General features: G+C 35.3%; 4 protein-coding genes across 4 annotated transcripts; 3 read left to right on the top strand and 1 right to left on the bottom strand.

Moving 5' to 3' along the window:
• The first annotated feature begins 222 nt into the window (after nucleotides 1–222).
• LOC107410770 (disease resistance protein RPV1-like) lies at nucleotides 223–5,344 on the top strand. Its single transcript, XM_048479923.2, has 5 exons — nucleotides 223–1,654; nucleotides 1,996–3,091; nucleotides 3,309–3,596; nucleotides 3,712–4,563; nucleotides 4,652–5,344. Exons 1-5 carry the CDS (start codon nucleotides 981–983, stop codon nucleotides 5,114–5,116), a joined length of 3,375 nt encoding a protein of 1,124 aa, XP_048335880.2. The 5' UTR covers nucleotides 223–980; the 3' UTR covers nucleotides 5,117–5,344.
• Nucleotides 5,345–5,642: 298 nt separating this feature from the next.
• Nucleotides 5,643–10,531, top strand: LOC107410792 (disease resistance protein RPV1). Its single transcript, XM_048479459.2, has 5 exons — nucleotides 5,643–6,362; nucleotides 7,220–8,423; nucleotides 8,536–8,811; nucleotides 8,913–9,731; nucleotides 9,816–10,531. The coding sequence occupies exons 1-5, from the start codon at nucleotides 5,809–5,811 to the stop codon at nucleotides 10,356–10,358; spliced, it is 3,396 nt and encodes a 1,131-aa protein (XP_048335416.2). The 5' UTR covers nucleotides 5,643–5,808; the 3' UTR covers nucleotides 10,359–10,531.
• Nucleotides 10,532–11,719: 1,188 nt separating this feature from the next.
• On the top strand, nucleotides 11,720–14,228 carry LOC132799094 (uncharacterized). The gene is made up of 4 exons (XM_016018262.4): nucleotides 11,720–11,971; nucleotides 12,772–12,983; nucleotides 13,404–13,560; nucleotides 13,670–14,228. Exons 1-4 carry the CDS (start codon nucleotides 11,932–11,934, stop codon nucleotides 13,831–13,833), a joined length of 573 nt encoding a protein of 190 aa, XP_015873748.2. The 5' UTR covers nucleotides 11,720–11,931; the 3' UTR covers nucleotides 13,834–14,228.
• Nucleotides 14,229–14,980: 752 nt separating this feature from the next.
• On the bottom strand, nucleotides 14,981–18,049 carry LOC107410775 (endoglucanase 9). The gene is made up of 6 exons (XM_016018243.4): nucleotides 17,795–18,049; nucleotides 16,699–17,202; nucleotides 16,295–16,444; nucleotides 16,051–16,162; nucleotides 15,654–15,817; nucleotides 14,981–15,573 (listed from the first exon to the last, which is right to left on the bottom strand). The coding sequence occupies exons 1-6, from the start codon at nucleotides 17,993–17,995 to the stop codon at nucleotides 15,247–15,249; spliced, it is 1,458 nt and encodes a 485-aa protein (XP_015873729.2). The 5' UTR covers nucleotides 17,996–18,049; the 3' UTR covers nucleotides 14,981–15,246.

The raw sequence follows: 18,049 nt of genomic DNA, 5'->3' as shown, positions 1-18,049 counted from the left end.
AAGAATGTCATACAAGACACAAACATTGGTGTACAAAATTTTAATATTTACTTATTTTATCTTTTCTGTCAAAATGGTAAAATTTCCAATGTTTTGAGTTTCAAAGTTGAGTTCCTTAGTACTGTCCTGGAGCAATTGGTATAAGTCTTTTATTTTTTTCCCCCTCCAATGTGCAACTGGAAATAAATATCATTGTGGTGGTTGTCGCCCTCGATCAAATTATTAAAAAAAAAAAAAAAAGGTCATACTTTTACAACTAACAAGCTGCTAAGAAAAGCAAAGTTCAAGAGTTGACTTTGGACATTTTTTATTAATCATAGATCAACTTGCTCAAAAGTAAGATTAAAGTCCAAGGCAGTGAAGGAACTCCATCGGAAGTTTTTGTTCTAGTTTGCCTCCCAAGGCACCCAAAAAAATAAAATAAAATAAAAATGGAGGGATGATCGTCACCGTTCTCTAGACGTCGTCGTGGTCTAAAGAATGATACTTTTACATGGTGTCGTGGTCTAGAGAATGATACTTTTACATGGTCATACTTTTACAACTAACAAGCTGCTAAAAAACGCAAAGGTTCAATAGTTGACTTTGGACATTTTTTATTAATCATAGATCAGCTTGCTCAAAAATAAGATTAAAGTCCAAGGTATTGAAGGAACTCCATCGGAAGTTTTTGTTCTTAGTTTGCCTCCCAAGGTACCCAAAAAAAAAAAAAAAAAAATTGGAGGAATCATCATCATCATTCTCTAGACGTTTTCGTGGTCTAGAGAATGATACTTTTACAAGGTCATACTTTGCAACTAACGACCTGCTAAAAAAAAAAAAAAAAGCAAGGTTCAAGAGTTGACTTTTGACATTTTTATTAATCAAAGATCAACTTGCTCAAAAATAAGATTGAAGTCCAAGGTAGTGAAGGAACTCCTTGGGAAGTTTTTGTTCTTAGTTTGCCTCCCAAGGTACCCAAAAAAAAAGGAAAAAAAAAAATGGAGGGATCATCATCATCATTCTCTAGACGTCGTCGTCGTCGTCTTCTTGGTCGTCCTTTTCCTCGTCCTCTTTCTATTACTAAACCTTCAAACTATGATGATGTGCTCAAGATTTTCAGAGCTGAAGGCACCAGGAGTAGCATCTCGGCTCCTGATCCCAATCTTCTTCCTCCTCCTCATCCTTTTTCTCCTGCTCCTCCGGATCCTTCTGAGGTTAAAAAAAAGTATGACGTTTTCTTGAGTTTTAGAGGTGAGGATACCCGAAACAACTTTACGGCTCATCTCTATGCTGCTTTGACTCAAAAAGGAATTTACACCTTCTTAGATGATTATAAACTTGAGAGAGGTAAAACCATTTCCCCAGAACTTGTTAAAGCTATTGAAGGTTCGATCTGTTCGGTTATTATTCTCTCAAGAAACTTTGCTTCTTCAACATGGTGTTTGGATGAACTTGTCAAAATTCTTGACTGCATGAAGACCCGGGGACAGATTGTACTGCCAATTTTCTACCATGTGGATCCAACCCATGTAAGAAAGCAGACTGAAACTTTCGGTGAAGCATTCGCCAAACACGAACAAGATTTTAGAGACAGCATGGAGAGGGTGCAACGTTGGAGGGCTGCCTTAACAGAAGTGGCCAATCTGGCGGGATGGCATTTACCATTTGATAGGTAAACAATAGTTTCTTTATTATTTTATTTTTTCTTTTTATTTTGAAGTATAATCATGGGTTACAATTTATCCATCAATTGTTCTGGTAACGGTTGGCCCAAAAAATAAAAAATAAAAAAAATAAAAAAAAATCTTCTGGTAATATAATTGTCATTTACATTGAAGTGAATGGCTAGTGTAACAATCAAATGATACAAGAGTGTTTTCCTTTCCTTCATCAACCACCATCCTTCACTGTTGTTTGACACATGTTTAATTATATTATTTTTAATAAAGTACTAAACATGTATTAAATTTAACTTATGTGACCCATTCGTTGTAATTCTTTTCAATCTTGTAGGGATGAAGCAAAATTTATACGGGAATTTGTTGCCGAGATCATATCAAGTAAACTGAATGTAGAAATGTTAAATGTTTCTGAGGACTTAGTTGGAATGGATTCACGTTTATTGAAATTGAATTCATACGTTTGCACATCATTGGATGATGTTTGCATGATTGGAATTTGTGGGATGGGTGGCATTGGCAAGACAACTATTGCCAGAGCATATTATAATTGGATGTCATCTCGATTTGAAGGTAGCAGTTTTCTTGCAAATGTCAGAGAAGTTTCGGAAAAGCAAGGTTTGTTATCCTTGCAAAAGCAGCTTCTTCAAGAGGTTTTGAAAGAAAGATATGACGATATAAGGTATGTTGATGGAGGAGCATATCTTATTAGAACAAGGCTAATCCATAAGAAGATTCTTGTCGTTATTGATGATGTTGATCAATTAGAACAGCTAAGAAAATTAGCTGGGAAAAGTGATTGGTTTGGTTCAGGAAGTAGAATCATCATAACAACTAGGGATGAAAGTTTGCTTGTAGGACATGGTGTGAAAATAGTGTATAAAATGGAGGAGTTAAATGATGATGAATCTCTTCAACTCTTTACTTGGAATGCCTTTAAAAACGTCTGTCCTTCAAACGATTATGCAAGGCTTTCCGAACAAGTGATAAGATATGCTAATGGGCTTCCATTAGCTCTTGAAGTCTTGGGTTCATTTTTATGTGGCAAAAGTTTAACTGAATGGGAAAATGCATTAAAGAGACTAAGAGAATACCCCAAAAAGGAGATCATTAAAGCACTTCAAATAAGTTTTGATGGACTTGAAGAAACAGAGAAGAATATATTTCTAGATGTTGCATGCTTCTTTAAGGGACACGACAAAGATTATGTTATGAGGGTACTGGATAGCTGCGGTTTTTATCCTGAAATTGGGATACGGGTTCTCATTGATAAATCCTTACTGAGCATTAAAGATAACACATTATGGATGCATGATTTAATACAAGAGATGGGTTGGCAAATTGTTCGAGAAAAATCCCACAAAGAGCCTGGAACTCGAAGTAGATTGTGGAAGGTTCAAGATCTGATTCATGTTTTCGAAAATAATACAGTAAGAACTAAGAAGTTTACTGAATAAAATGGCAACTTTTGACAAACATTTCATCTACCTGTTTCCATGTTAAATCTATGGTTAAACTAGCTGGTTCTTTTGATTTTTAACTAGTTTAGCAGTCAAGTCATATTAGAATAGTTTATATGCTTGCAAACAGCCTTTATTCAATTTGCAAGGTAGTAACTTGATGCAAATCTTTGATATAATCAATTAGGGCTCGGAAGAAGTTGAAGCCATAGTTGTCAAAGATTTTCAGCTTCCACAACAAACAAAAAGATTGATCAGTTGTGAAGCCCTCTCCAAGTTGAAGAAATTAAGACTGCTTATACTTGATAAGCTAACCTTCTTGCCAGATCTTGAGGATCTTTCTAACGAGTTACAGTTCCTTGATTGGCATGGTTATCCCTTGAAATGTTTGCCATCAAGTTTCCAACCAGCTGGACTTGTTGAACTTCACTTGGCCAATTGCCATATGGAACATCTTTGGAATGGTAGAGTTAAGGTATGATTAACATTATTCCACATTTTTGTCATGTATATATATGTATATATATATTTTTTTCCCGCATGATTTCATTTGAAAAAACGTTAACTTTTCTAATTTTCTATTTAAACAGCCTTTATACAATTTGAAAGTCATTAAACTGCATTGCTGCTACAATCTAATGAAGATATTTGAGGACTTCAGAGTGGTTCCAAATTTAGAAAAGTTGATTCTTTACAGTTGTACAGAATTGTTGGAGGTTCATCCATCTATTACAACTCTTGAAAGGCTTATTGTACTGGTTCTGACATTCTCTGATAAACTGAAAAATATCCCAAGCGGCATAAAAGGTTTGAAATCTCTAAAAGTTCTTAATGTTTTTGGTTGCTCAAAGCTTTGCGAGTTCCCAGAGGACTTGGGATGTTTAAGGAGTTTGGAAGAGCTCGATGCAAGTGGAACTGCAATAACACACCTTCCAGACTCCATTGTTCTTTTGAAAAATCTCAGAAAATTGTCTTTTTCTAAATGGAGAGGACCTGAATGGCAAAATATGTTCAGTGACAGAGTTGGAAAGGGTTTGTTGCACGGTCTTTTATCTGGTCTTTATTCTTTAACTCACTTGGACCTCAATAATTGCAATCTCGGGGAAGGACAAATTCCTGAAGAAATTGACTGCTTAGTTTCTTTAGAAGAATTGAATTTAAGCAATAACAATTTTATTACACTACCTGCCAGCATCAGTCAACTCTCCAAGCTTAGATTTCTTCATTTGGAGTCTTGTCAATGGCTCAGATCATTGGGGTCAGAGCTTCCATCTAGTCTGGAAATGGTAAAAACTAGTTATTGTACTTCATTGAATACATTCTTAGATCCTGTGAGCGAATGCGACTTGCGGTGCTCTGCTGTTTGCTTGGAGTGCATGGAATTGGTAGATAGGCAAGGCAGTGAGATGACTGCAATTGCATCATTGAAAAGATACCTTCAGGTCTCCCTAGATCAATCTTCCAGCTTTGTCTGTTTTTCTCTCCGTCTGTTGTTAATGAGTATTATAATGTTTTTTTCTCATTTTGCAGAATCCTGCTCATCCGTGCGAAATGTTTCAAATCATACTTCCTGGAAATCAAATTCCAAAGTGGTTCAAGCATCAAAATAAATGGTCATCCATAAGCATAAAGCTTGACCCAAATTTGTGTAGTAGTAGATGGTTGGGTTTTGCTGTTTGTGCCTACTTTGCTGCTGATGCTTCTGCACATTTTGGTTGTGGTGTGATGATCAATGATAACTACTGGACACATGGAACCGTGCCATTACCAGGCACCCCAATTAATTCAAATCATCTATGGCTATTCTATTTGCCTCGTGATAAGTACTTCCTTACTGAGTGTAAGAACACCTGCTATGACATTGAGTTTACATTTGATCCTTATGGCTTCGGCTACAAATCCTATATAGTGAAAGGCTGTGGTGTCCGTTTGGTTTGCGAGAAAGACGTCCAAGAATTCGACGAAGCAATGACCTTTATGAATGTGGACGGATGAGACATGCTCTTTTTTTTTTTTTTTTTTTTTTTTCAGTTTTTAATTTTTAATTAAGTAGAATCCTATGTTTTCATTTAGACCAGTATAATCCTGCACTTTTTTTATAGCTGTTTTAGTTTGAGAAGAATAGTGGGGCTAGCCTAGACGGCTGGTTTAGTGTTGTTAAAAATTTTGATTTTTGTATGAAATATGAACATGTGGTGTTTGGTTGTGGTAAAGCTCTCTAGTTTTCTGACGCTAGATACGAAAAATTTTCCTCGGCAGAAAAATAATCTTTTCCAATTTTAATTCACATTTAGAAAATAATTGGATACATGCTTAAGGGTTTCATGACAAATTAATAAATACATGAAGCAGTAGTACTAACGAAAAATTTATGAAGATGGGAAACAAAACCTAAACTAAACCCATTAACTGTAATAAGAATGAGAGAATTCGCAGTTGAATTATTGTTATCCTGTACAGTGTACGACAGTTGTACTAAAGTATATACTTTTCAACGGATTTAATTATTTAGCAAATGTCTGACTGAAAAGAAAAAAAAAAAAAAAAAAGACAGCATTTTTACACTTGCGAGGAGATGGGACCCAGTTGAGATTCCTTTCGATGATCATTCGCTTAATTTCATTGCTTTTTTCAAGGAGGAATTTACTCTTCAGATTTGATCACCGAAGTTTGGCTCCCTGGAAAAGATGTCCAACGCCTCCCTCAAGTTTTCGACCACCGGGGACTTTAAATACGATGTGTTCCTGAGCTTCAGAGGCAAGGACACCCGCAAGAACTTCACCGATCATTTATACACAGCTCTTGTCCGAAATGGATTCGTCACTTACAAGGACGACGAAGAAATTGATAGGGGAAACGACATCTCCCCAGCACTCTTGAAAGCAATCCAAAATTCGAGGCTTTCCATCATAGTTTTATCCAAAAACTTCGCTGCTTCGAGTTGGTGTTTGGATGAACTTGTCCACATTCTCGAATGCATGAAAGCTAGAAAGACGGTTCTTCCTATCTTCTATGATGTGGATCCCACTGTGGTACGACACCAGACGGACAGTTTTGCCGAAGCTTTTGCTAAACACGAACAAAAACACAGGCATCCTTCGGAGCTACGAAGTCAAATGGTTTCTGCTGAAGCCCTTGCTGATTATGAAGAAATGTATAGGCGCCACAGTGAGACCGTTAGAAGATGGAGAGTTGCCTTGACTGCTGTGGCCAATCTTTCCGGGTGGCATCTTAACGATGGGTAAATCTTAATTCTACACCCTTTGTGTATTTTGTTTTTGTTTTCAATTTTTTTTTTTTTTTGGTTTTTTTTTTTTTTAATGTTTTTGTTCCCCCTTTTCTGCCGGTATATAATTGATATGGTACAAGTCTGGGTCTTTGACTTTAAGCTCTGTACCTGGCTGGAGCATCAGCAACGGTAGTTACCAGTCTATTGGATATATTGTGGACTGTTGAAAAAGTTCTATTGATGTAATCTAATACCTTATATTAAAGTAGAAGAATCAAAACTGCAGGATGAAACATGTAGAACTTCGGAAACATTCTGTGAATTTGTTAGTGTAGAAACTTTGCACTTTTGATGGATTCAGGATGAAATTTCATCTACTTTTATTGTAGAGATTTTTATCAACCATCGACATCGAACTCCAAAACTAGGATTAAATTGGGAATTTAAGTAATATCAGACACAACAAATCCAAAGATACCAAAGGCAAAATTCAAGTGTTCAAGCAATTTATGGCCTCTCAATTGTTGAACTCATAGGTGAACTAATCTTTTTCTTCACAAGTCAATAAACCTTAAAAGTTTAGGTACCTTCATGAAAGGCTTTAGCGTCATCAGTCTACCGGGTAGTTATAATATTTACACATTTATGTTGCTTTTCCCTTTTTTTTTTTGGTGGAAACTATCTATAGGTTTGCTTGACTTTCTATTCGGGACTTCATTCATTTAATCTTACATTAAAAGAACTTTTTCTGCCACTTACTACAGGGGAAATGATTTAATTTTTCTGGTAATGAAGGTGAAATGATGTTATTTTCCAAATCATGGCTAATGGTGACTCACCACTTTATCATTGATATCTCTTCCTAACAGGCATGAGTCAAAATTTATTCAAAACATTGTTGAAGAAGTAGCACAAAAATTGAAAGATACATCTGAGGAGATATTGTGTCCATTGAATGGTACAATATATAGGGATACATCTGGTAAATGGTTTGATGCATCTGATGAGCTATGTAGCAACATATGTACAGATATATCTGGTGAAACAAATGGCACATTCTTGGTTGGAATAGGGCCTCGTGCAAATGAAGTACTTCGGTATTTGAATTCAGATTTGGATGATACTCACATTGTAGGCATATGGGGAATGTCAGGATTAGGTAAGACAACTGTTGCTAAAATTGTTTATGACATGATATGTGATCAGTATGAGGCTTGCAGCTTTGTTGCTAATGTAAGAGAACTTTCTCAAAGTCTCGGTTTGGTTGCTTTACAAGAACACCTGCTTTCGGAACTTCTGTTGGGAAAAAAAATATCCATACAAGATGTTCAAGAAGGAATTGCTTTGCTTAGATATTGGATTCGTAATAAAAGGGTCCTCATCGTTTTAGATGATGCAGATGGATTAGACCAATTGAATGCTTTAGCTGGAAACCCTGATTGGTTTGGTATTGGGAGTAGAATCATCATAACAAGTAGAAATATAAGTTTGCTTCATGATCATGGAGTGAAGCACATGTATTTGTGTGAAAGTCTACGTGATGATGAAGCTCTTAAGCTCCTCAGTTTCAATGCATTTAAACAGAACCATCCTATCAAGGGTTTTGAGAAGATGTGCAGCCATGTCGTAAAATATGCTCATGGCATTCCTTTAATTCTCAAAGTTCTTGGCTCCTTCTTGTGTGGTAAAGGCATAAATCAATGGATACAAACATTGGGTGCGCTAGAAAGAATTCCTCGGCAAACAGGGTTTAATATAATTAGAATCGGTTTTGATTCTCTTCAGGAAACAGAGAAGGATATATTCCTACATATTGCATGTTTTTTTAAAGGGAAGCAAATTGATCGTGTTGTACCAGTACTAGACTGTTCTCTTGGCTTTTTCACAAAAATTGTGATAAAAATACTGATTGATAAATCTCTTGTATATATTTCAAATAACATCCTATGCATGCATAGTTTTGTACAAGAAATAGGTAGAGAAATTGTTCGCCAGGAATGCACATCAGATCCAGGTAAACGTAGTAGGTTGTGGCATCATGAAGACATCAATGATGTAATGATGTGGAATTTGGTAAGCCTTCAGCCATTCAGGCTTATCATTTTGTTGAAGAAATTATTATATGTAATATTCTGACTATTCTATCTTTTCATACAGTGAGACTCACTTTACTTTTTTATATTAGGGAACAGAAGTGATTGAAGCCATAGTCTTGGACATTCCTGAACTAGAATGCTACTGGAATCCCAGATGTTTTTCAGGGTTGGATAATCTAAGATTGCTCAGCATTCGCAGTGTTGTCCACCTTCCCCAAGGCCTCAATCACCTTCCGAAAAATCTAAGGTTCTTGAAGTGGAGAGAATATCCATTGAAATTTTTACCATCAAATTTCTATCCGCCTCTACTTGTTGAACTTAATATGTGCTACAGCCAAATTGTACAACTTTGGAACGGAGAAAAGGTAGAGTTTTACAGCACTACACTTTTACAATAAAAAGAATTTCATCCAAGTGCATGTTCATAACAGCTTATGTTTTCCTTCAATTATTTTTTTTTCTACAGTTCTTGCGCTGTTTAAAGTTCATCAAACTTAGTCACTCCTGGAACTTGATAAAAACTCCAGACTTTACAGGGGTTCCAAATCTTGAAAGGCTAGTTCTTGAAGACTGTAGAAACTTAATTGAAGTTCATCCATCCATTGGAATTCTCAAAAGGCTTCATTTAGTAAATATGAGAGATTGCACATCTGTCACCAATCTTCCTAGCGCCATTTCAATGGAATGTCTTGAAAGCTATGTTCTTTCAGGCTGCTCAAAACTTGAAAAGTTTCCAGACATAGTGGGGCCTATGCAATATTTGTCACAACCGAACTTGGATAGAACAGCAATTAACAACCTGCCAAAATCAATTGAGCACCTGGCTGGCCTTGCTTCAATAAACAGAAGAAACTGCAATTACCTCTCATGTCTTCTCTCCGGAATGCCAAATCTAACAAAACTAGATTTGAGAGATTGTAATTTACCAGAAGGAGCAATTCCCAGTAACATTGGCTGCTTAACCACATTAGAGGTCTTGGATCTAAGCAGAAACAAATTTCTTACCTTGCCTCCAAGCATCAGTCAACTAATTAAGCTGAAGTTTCTTGGTTTGGCCTATTGCAATCTGCTAGAATCAGTGCCGGAGCTTCCTGCCAATATTACATGCGTAGAAGCAAGAGATTGCTCTTCCCTTGTCACTTTCTCAAAGCCAATATGCTTATTCACTTCCACAGAACTAGTTCTCAGTTTTATTAATTGTTACCAGCTAACTGACGGCTGCAAAAGCATGGCGATAACATGGTTGAAAGCATACCTCCGCTCAATACTAAACACCCAGAATCAGGTATCTCTTAAACATATCAAATCTGTATTTTTCCTTTTTCATTATTTTTCAAACAAAACTAATGAGTTTAATTTCATGGTGCAGGAACTCTCACATAGAATTGGCAGATTTGATGCCATTATTCCTGGAACTAGAATTCCAGAATGGTTCAGGCATCAAAATATAGGGTCTTCAATTACAGTACAGTTGCCTCCAAATTGGAGAAATGATAATTGGATTGGATTTGTTTTTTGCATTGCTTTTGGAGTACATGAGCATCCTTTTCACGAAGATGAACACCTCGATTCGGAAAACTCTCATGAGATCAGCTGTCAATTGTACACCAATGAAGGTCCCATAACCACTGGTTTTGGATTTTGCATCTCAGAAGGCACATTGTTCAAGTCAGATCACCTTTGGCTTCGTTATATGTCAAATGGAAGCTTTAAAGAACGAATGGTTTGGTGGAATAGAATCAATTACCTTGAAGTTTCATTTGGGACTCCAAGTCCCTGCTTGGATGTGAAAATGTGCGGGTTTCGTGTTGTTTACAAGCAAGACATGGAAGAGATAAAGAATAAAAAATTCAACTACAACCGCCCTCCACTTGAGGATTTGGGTATCCAATTCTTCTCATTTGATGCATAAGTTGAGTAGCCTTCCACCATAATTTTAATGTGATAAAAATGGGCAAAAGCCATGTTAAAACTATGACAATGGAAGCCAAGGACAAGACTAAAACTTAAGCACTTGAACCATCCAGATTGTGTAAACCATGCATATGCAATTAAGTATCACCTTCTTATTAAATTTCTTTTCTAGTGTGCTGGCTTTATATCCTTTGAACAATATTAGATAAATTCATGACTATCAATTAAGCAAACTTGTTTGTCAGGAGGTCTTTGATTTAGCCTCTTAAGACCGCAGCCTTCTATGACATTGTTAGGCTGTCGGTCCACAAATGGATCGTGGATGAGTAACAAAACATTCGTTTTTTATGTCATATAAAGAAAATTATGAAGAAAACAAAATACTCCTTTATTGGTGTTTCCTTCTTGCTAATATTCCTTTATAGCATCAACGTTTGGTAGCATTTTAATTTATTTTTTAGCGAAAATTCATGATTTGAAGCTAACAGCTAACTTTCATATTTTGATCGAGTTATTTAAAAATTTGCACGATTGAAATTGGTGGATAGAGGCCATATTTTTATTTTATGTTTAATTGTTGTAAAATAGAGAACGTAGAAAGATAGGAATCTTTTTTTTTTTTTTTTTTCTGAACAATAGAAAATTAGGAATCTTCTATCTCATTTTTTTTTTCAACGAATAATAAAATTTTATCTTATTTTACATTATTTATCCTGTTATTAATTTATTTGTTGATATTTTTAAATGATGGGGCAAACATCATATCATTGATGATAGGAAAGAGAATGAAAAAAATATAGAAAATCGGGGTAAAAAAATTAAAATAATAACAGGCCTACCATTATCAAGCTTGTTTATCTCTCAAAAATATGTTTATATATATATATATATATATATATATATATATATATATATCAGATTTATTATTTTTTAAAACAATTTTAAAATTAAAAGCATTTTTGGATAAAAAAGTTATATTATTTTCTCAAACGAAAAATTATATTGTTTTTAAAAGTTATGGTATTTTCTATTTTAAAAAAAGGGATTCGGGTTTGGAAGATTACTGAAAATAGAAATCCAAAATTTAAAGATTACTTTAAAATGGAAAAAAATTCATTTGATTAAAATATCATTAAAAATTTGATACTATTATTGCTTCTCTTCATTTTTATTTTTATTTTTTTTGGAAGAGAAATTTTATTAGGATTGTCAAACGTTTTTTTTTTTTTTTTAATTTTTTATTTTCTTTTGTGGTAAATTAAAATTAGGATTGCCATACGACGCTTACGGCTAACTTATACCCGCCGTTCGTCTTTTTCTGATTTTGGACAGGCTGGCAAGTAAACGCCTAAACGGGTGAAATCAAACTGATTTGTCATACCTGATCCTGATCAACGTCGTTGATCACAGCCTCATATTTAATACGACATCACGTCGTCCAACGTGAAAATAAAAAAAATCATCTTCGGCAGATTCTCCGAGCGTTGGAAGTGCAAGACGATCGCTTTTATTCTCATACGACGTCGGCTCGATCTAGGGTTTCGATTTAGATTCGAAAAGTGCCAGGCATCATGTCGAGGAGCTCAAACTCAAACTCCACAGTTTACATTGGTGAATTCACCCTTTAATTTTTCAGTCGTTTAACTTCTTTGCTGTTTGTTGAGAATTAGTTGTGAACGAATTAGGTTTTCTGGGTAACCCTTTGTTTTAGGGATTCCCTGCTTGGCTAGCCGTTAACTGGGTTTCTAGGATTAGTTCCGTATGAAGGAATTTCCCTTGAAATTAATTATTGGGGGTATACTAAAATTTTATTTTTCTGTTTTTCTATATTATCGTGGATAATTTTGCCTCGATTTTTTTTTTTTCTTTTCCCCTCCCCCAATGATATTGGGAAATAAAGTAGTTTGTAGTCATGTTTTATGCTTTATTATTATTATTTAATTTTAATGGAAATACTCGAAGTTGAAGGTAATGTTTGTATTTTGGCTATGTTTGGGTGAGGGGGGCGCTAGTTCTTTATTGTGGTCAACGGGAAAGGTATCCAACTTAGGATGATCAACATGGCTATTCTCTGCAACAATGCAGATTGTACAGTTGGGTTAGGCACCATTAGGTGAAGGTTTTTATTGAGCCGTGGTATTTGACACTTAGATACCAAAATCATGAGCTTAGTTACGCGTTGGATTTTAATACCAAAATCATGAGCTTAGTTACGCGTTGGATTTTAATACCAAAATCATGAGCTTAGTTACGCGTTGGATTTTATGACATTTATTTTAAATGTTCTTAACTTTTGAGCTTAGTATTCTTATTGTTTTTATTTGATCCACCATGCCATGATGACATGTTTTCTCTCATCATGATCATATATACACTCTTAATGATTTGATTATGTGACTCTTTTTTCATAGGCAATTTGGACGAGCGGGTGAATGAAAGGGTTTTGTATGATATCCTAATTCAAGCAGGACGGGTAGTAGATTTGTACATTCCCCGAGACAAGGAAACCGATAGACCTAAAGGTTATGCATTTGCAGAATATGAAACCGAGGAGGTTGCTGAGTATGCTGTTAGACTTTTCTCTGGTCTTGTGACTCTCTATAATCGAACTCTGAAGTTTGCGGTAGGTTCCCATTGATATCCCTCACTGGCTGAATTCTATATAAACTTGTTCTTTGAAACTGAATCATCCCTCGAGGATGGATTTCTGGCTTTAATCAATTCTGTGTATTTGTGAATTATTCTCTTTCTTTTAGAAAATACTTTGTTCTACATATTGTTACAATTTTTTTTAGGCTGTTTAGCTAATATTTATAGAAAACATTAGGCTGTGCTGGACTAGTTTTGGAACAATGTGTATTGCTGTAACTTCACAAAAGCAGAGTGATCGTCCATGCTCTTGGTGTTTTGTTGAAATAACATTGAAATTAGCTTGTGCTGGGAACTTTTGGGTTATTGGTGGCAACTGGCACTTTCAACTTTTACAGTCCTGGCCTTTTCCTAGTAAAAAATTCGGTAATGACACTTGGTCTTTGGTGAACAGATTTCTGGGCAGGACAAGTCTTCATTAAATATTTCTTCTGCAGACACTCCTACCTCAAATTTTCCTTCCAAACTGAGGCCTGAGCCTGTACATATTAATGATGAGAGATTATCAACGTCATGCAGACTTTCTACTTATCCAGTAAATTATGCCCAAGGTGACATGTCTGTTATTGTTTATAATGCTTAATTGTGTATGATTGCATCTGCAAAAGTCCATTACTCTTTACTTCAAACTTGCTGAAAAACTATCTTTTTTCCATTCAGTTCCTACCCACCCTGGTGTTAATAATCATTCTAATGGATTTGCATCACATAGAGATGGCAACAATTTCGAATATAGCAGAAGAATTTTTGGGGCTACATTGGATAGCATTAACCGCTCTAGGTCACGCCGTTTTGATACTAGTAATCATGTATTACGAATGTAGTCGACGAATTTTGGGGCAACATTTGATAGCATTAACCACTAAGTCACCCTGTTTTGATACTAGTAATCATGTATTATCCTTCTTACTAGAAGTTACTATAAGATTGTTAGAGATCAAACCTTTTACCTTGGTTGGTCTTCCTAATGACTTAACAATAAGTGCTTGTCTGGTGTAGGTGTTCGAATGAATGGTTGCAGATACTCCATTCCTGTAATCTAGTTTGATGTTAGATGCCATGTCATAGTTTGTATCTATATATGTCTGTATTCTAATTCTCAATTTTAGGCTTGATGAATGGTACTGATATGTATTTTCCTTCTCTTGAAGTGAAGGGTGCTTCTCTTTCACTTAATAGAACTTCCAATTTCTAAATCAAGTTTCTTATCCATTTTTCATTTCACTGTTTTCTTTTTTTTTTTTTTTTAACACACTTATGATTTTGAAATCAAGTTGTACATGTTAAACGAACAAATAAAGACCAAAGCTACATAAAACCGTGCATGTAGCTACTAAAATGTATAGAATATTGAATATTGATACAAGGAGATCAAGGAAGGCAACAAGAACGTCCTGATGTCTCCATCATAAATGAATACTCTTGTTGATTTGATTTCTGATGTGACGGTGGTTAAATTAAAGTGTAGCTCAGTTTTCGAAGTCTGATAAGTATGAAAACAAATCAAAATAAAATTGAGGTAACATTTAAATGAATTAAGCACCAAAAGAATATAATTAATTTCTAATATTCCTTTTGCCGGACTTTCTACTTCATTAATTTGTTGTTACATATGTTGTATCTATCCATGCTGCTAGATGGTATATTGGACGTGTCATATTACAAATCAATATACATACTTAAATAATTATATGATTTACACAGTTTTGTTCATTCAAATGATCACGCTCACACTTTTGAGGTTGTGGGTTGAAGATGTAATCCTATTCCTAACCCAAAAAAAAAAAAATAATAAAAAAAAAATAATGATCCGACTATCCTTTAATTATTTCTCTTATGTATGAAAGTCGTTCTTATATTGATTGTTGATGTCGTTGAAGCCTTGAAGGCACTCATTCATTTACAGTTTATTAGTAAAGTTGATTTCTTGTTAAGTAAGATCTATTATTAACGAGTGTTCATGTAGCAGTATTTAGTTTTCCAACAGTGTATTCTATATTTGATATTCCCATAAGGTTTTCCGACGTCAAATTGCAGCAGGGCAAAATAATGTTGCATCACCATATTGGATTTTTCTTTTTTTTTTTAGTTACCAAATTGTTCTACGTATTAAGAAACTAGGAAACATAGCAAAGCCATCCGTCCAAGCACACATCCCTTTTTTGGGACTGGCATAACTGGGAGAATAATTTACAATTAGCGAAAGAACTCCTTGTTAATTAAGAGTCAGTCTCCAGCTAACCGGTCCCAGCAAAGTAAGCCAATGGTCCAACAATGGCGGCATTGATGTATGTTGCAGGTTCAGAATGGCTATAATCAGAACGATCATCTGCATAGCCATCATTCTGGTTTGGACCACCTACGACAGCACCAGTCAAGACGTTAGGATTGGGGGTTGATGAATAGAAGAATTGTTGAAAACCCCCTTCACAGCCAAAGCTTTGTGGATGCGTTGCCAATGAGGGCATTGAGGATCCTCTATGGTGAACTCTTTTGGGATAATACGGACCATAGCCTACCATGTAGGACATCTGCAGTGGATTCTCTCCTAATATATAATCCACCTAAAAGTTGTTCAAGGAGTTAGTACAAAAACAAAGAACGAAGAGGAAATAATCATCCAGCAAGTGTTTAGTAAGAGCACCTGTCTCCTTGCAAGGCTTCTCAAGGTACCTGGAGTGACTAGGAGGTTGCCGCAGTTAAAATTATGTTTTGTGGCGGCCATATACTTGGAATATGTGGTAAGTAGAAATGTTATTGCAGTGACATATTGGAGGTTGCTTTCTGGTAGCTTGTACATAAGCCCACCTGCGATTCATATGATTTTGGTAATTTGAATCACAAATTTAACTGATTAAAATGGTCTTCATTCTTGTCAATATCTTGAACTTATTTATTAAAAATAGTCTTGTAATCTCCAAGTTAGTTAATAAGCATAGTTTTAGAAAAAGGTGGGATTTTTTTTGACATTTGGAGTGGTGAATTTAACTAAAAGGTTTTGAATTGATTGGCCATGTGAAACATAGGTAACTGAACCCTACCTTGTGTATACTGTGTACTTGAATATGGAGAGTTGGGCAAAATCTTGCACATAAATTGTTCAGCTTCCTGTTTAAATGGCTCAAAATTCTTATCGTTACTCAAGAATGCTCTCTGCATAAGCACAAAGTTCTATCAAACACTTTGGCAACCTCGCACATGAGTTGTAGAAAAGAAAATGCAATCCATTTCAATTGATTGACATAATTTTATGAGGAGAATTTTGTGAAGATAATTTATCTTTACCCTCGATAGAAGAACATAAGCGCCGGCATATTTGTTGTCCCAGCTGAACGTATCTGTTGCATCTCCACCTCCCAAAGATTTCAATAAGTTGAAATAAGTAACATCATTTGTTGCTCTTAGAAGCCATGCAGCTCCCCATAGCAGCTCATCCTGATTAATATATATATATTTTATTTTTTTTGGGGAGGAACAAACAAAAACTAGATTATTCTCTAATACGATTATTGAATGTTTATTAAGGGTGGTTGCAACTTGCAGTTAATAGGGCCAGACCACCTTTTTTTTTTTTTTTCCCCTTTTCAAAAAACTGACGCTATATAACGAAAACAAGAAAGTAAATATAGAAAACAGAAAGAAAAGATTACAAATTTTCAACTATTACAAATTTTCAACTATCTTCTTACCTTATATCCAGAATACGAGCAATAAAATGGACATACTGCGGAGCCAAGTGAATCGCTATAGGCGCCTCTGTACTGCACTGCAAATTGCATAACCTTTTTTGCTGTGGTCAATAGCAACTTTGAGTATTTCGGATCAACCCTTCGAAAAACCATGGACGCCGCCGCTAAAGCCGCAGCTGTCTCTCCGGCCACGTCGGAGCCAGGATTGCTCGGCGAGACAAAGTAGACGGCTCGGGCCGTGTCCATGTCCTCGGGCCTCTCCCAACACTTGTGGTCCACATTTGGGTCACCCACCCCAACATAGAGCTTACCGGGTGTGGCCGTGGCACACTTTAGAAGGTAATCAGTTGCCCATCGGATCGCAACCCTAGCATTTTGTATTTGGGGGCCCATGCGTTTGCCGTATTCAAGTGTGCTCCATGATAGCATCGTGGTTGTGAAGGCCATTGGAAAGTTAAATTTGACATTGTCTCCGGCATCATAGTATCCCCCACTTAAATCCACCTGATAATCCAAAATGTATGCAATGTGTTAGGGTAAATCAATCGATTCGATTGTTTTTTGTTATTATATAGCCATTCAATTCTGACTAAACGAAGGAGGATTTATAAAAAAATTTAAAACTATTTTAAAAAATATATATTATTTTTAGTTCAAGGAAATGGACTGAAAATTTTTTAAAATTAATAGATACGATGTCTAGTTTCATGATAGCAATAAAAAATCAACACTATGACTAAGTAAAACTAGAATTGAATCTTATAAAATTTGAAAGAATATAATTGTTTCAATCAAAACCGTTTTGAAAGTTTGTTAAATAATAAATTCCATTAACAAGAACTAACAAATTTATCATTTTTAACAATTTTTCTTACTGAAATATTTTTGACAAGTTATCCTGTAAGTTAAAAATCATATATAACAATTTATTTCAGTTTATCATCTATCATATATTTTTAGATTAAACCATTTTAATGGAGTGGATAATTAATCAAAAATATTATATATACATACATGTGAATTCCAAATAGAAATGTTAGGTTAAATACAAACTAAATAAAAGAAAAACTAAAAAATAATAGTGATAGTAGCTTACATTGGCAAGTCGACCATCCAAAAGGCCTGAGTTAAACCTCCAAGAGATTTGTTGGGCACTGGGGAGCCTACCTGATCTTTGGGCTTGGAAGAACAATAGAGACTTTGCCAAGGCATCTCTGTAATTGGGATTGGCTTGGACAGTGTGCAAGAGAAAGAAAATGAAGAAAAACAGAAGGCATAAAAATGCTCCCCTTCTCATCCTCCTCGTTAATACTTTCGAATGATTTATCTCTTAATATTAGTTTATGACTTA

This window comes from Ziziphus jujuba, chromosome 7, assembly GCF_031755915.1.
Source record: "Ziziphus jujuba cultivar Dongzao chromosome 7, ASM3175591v1".
Taxonomy (NCBI): Eukaryota; Viridiplantae; Streptophyta; class Magnoliopsida; order Rosales; family Rhamnaceae; genus Ziziphus; species Ziziphus jujuba.
Note: the sequence above shows the minus strand (reverse complement) of the source record. Positions and strands in the feature narration are given on the sequence as shown.

Coding starts and splice junctions, on each gene's coding strand:
- LOC107410775 (XM_016018243.4), bottom strand. CDS start 17,995: ATGAGAAGGGGAGCATTTTTATGCCTTCTGTTTTTCTTCATTTTCTTT. Junction 16,163..16,294: donor CTTATGTTCTTCTATCGAGG/GTAAAGATAAAT, acceptor GTGCTTATGCAG/AGAGCATTCTTGAGTAACGA. Junction 15,574..15,653: donor GAAGCCTTGCAAGGAGACAG/GTGCTCTTACTA, acceptor AACAACTTTTAG/GTGGATTATATATTAGGAGA.
- LOC107410792 (XM_048479459.2), top strand. CDS start 5,809: ATGTCCAACGCCTCCCTCAAGTTTTCGACCACCGGGGACTTTAAATAC. Junction 8,812..8,912: donor AACTTTGGAACGGAGAAAAG/GTAGAGTTTTAC, acceptor TTTTTTCTACAG/TTCTTGCGCTGTTTAAAGTT. Junction 9,732..9,815: donor TACTAAACACCCAGAATCAG/GTATCTCTTAAA, acceptor TTCATGGTGCAG/GAACTCTCACATAGAATTGG.
- LOC107410770 (XM_048479923.2), top strand. CDS start 981: ATGGAGGGATCATCATCATCATTCTCTAGACGTCGTCGTCGTCGTCTT. Junction 3,092..3,308: donor ATGTTTTCGAAAATAATACA/GTAAGAACTAAG, acceptor ATAATCAATTAG/GGCTCGGAAGAAGTTGAAGC. Junction 4,564..4,651: donor CATTGAAAAGATACCTTCAG/GTCTCCCTAGAT, acceptor CTCATTTTGCAG/AATCCTGCTCATCCGTGCGA.
- LOC132799094 (XM_016018262.4), top strand. CDS start 11,932: ATGTCGAGGAGCTCAAACTCAAACTCCACAGTTTACATTG. Junction 11,972..12,771: donor AAACTCCACAGTTTACATTG/GTGAATTCACCC, acceptor CTTTTTTCATAG/GCAATTTGGACGAGCGGGTG. Junction 13,561..13,669: donor TCCAGTAAATTATGCCCAAG/GTGACATGTCTG, acceptor TTTTCCATTCAG/TTCCTACCCACCCTGGTGTT.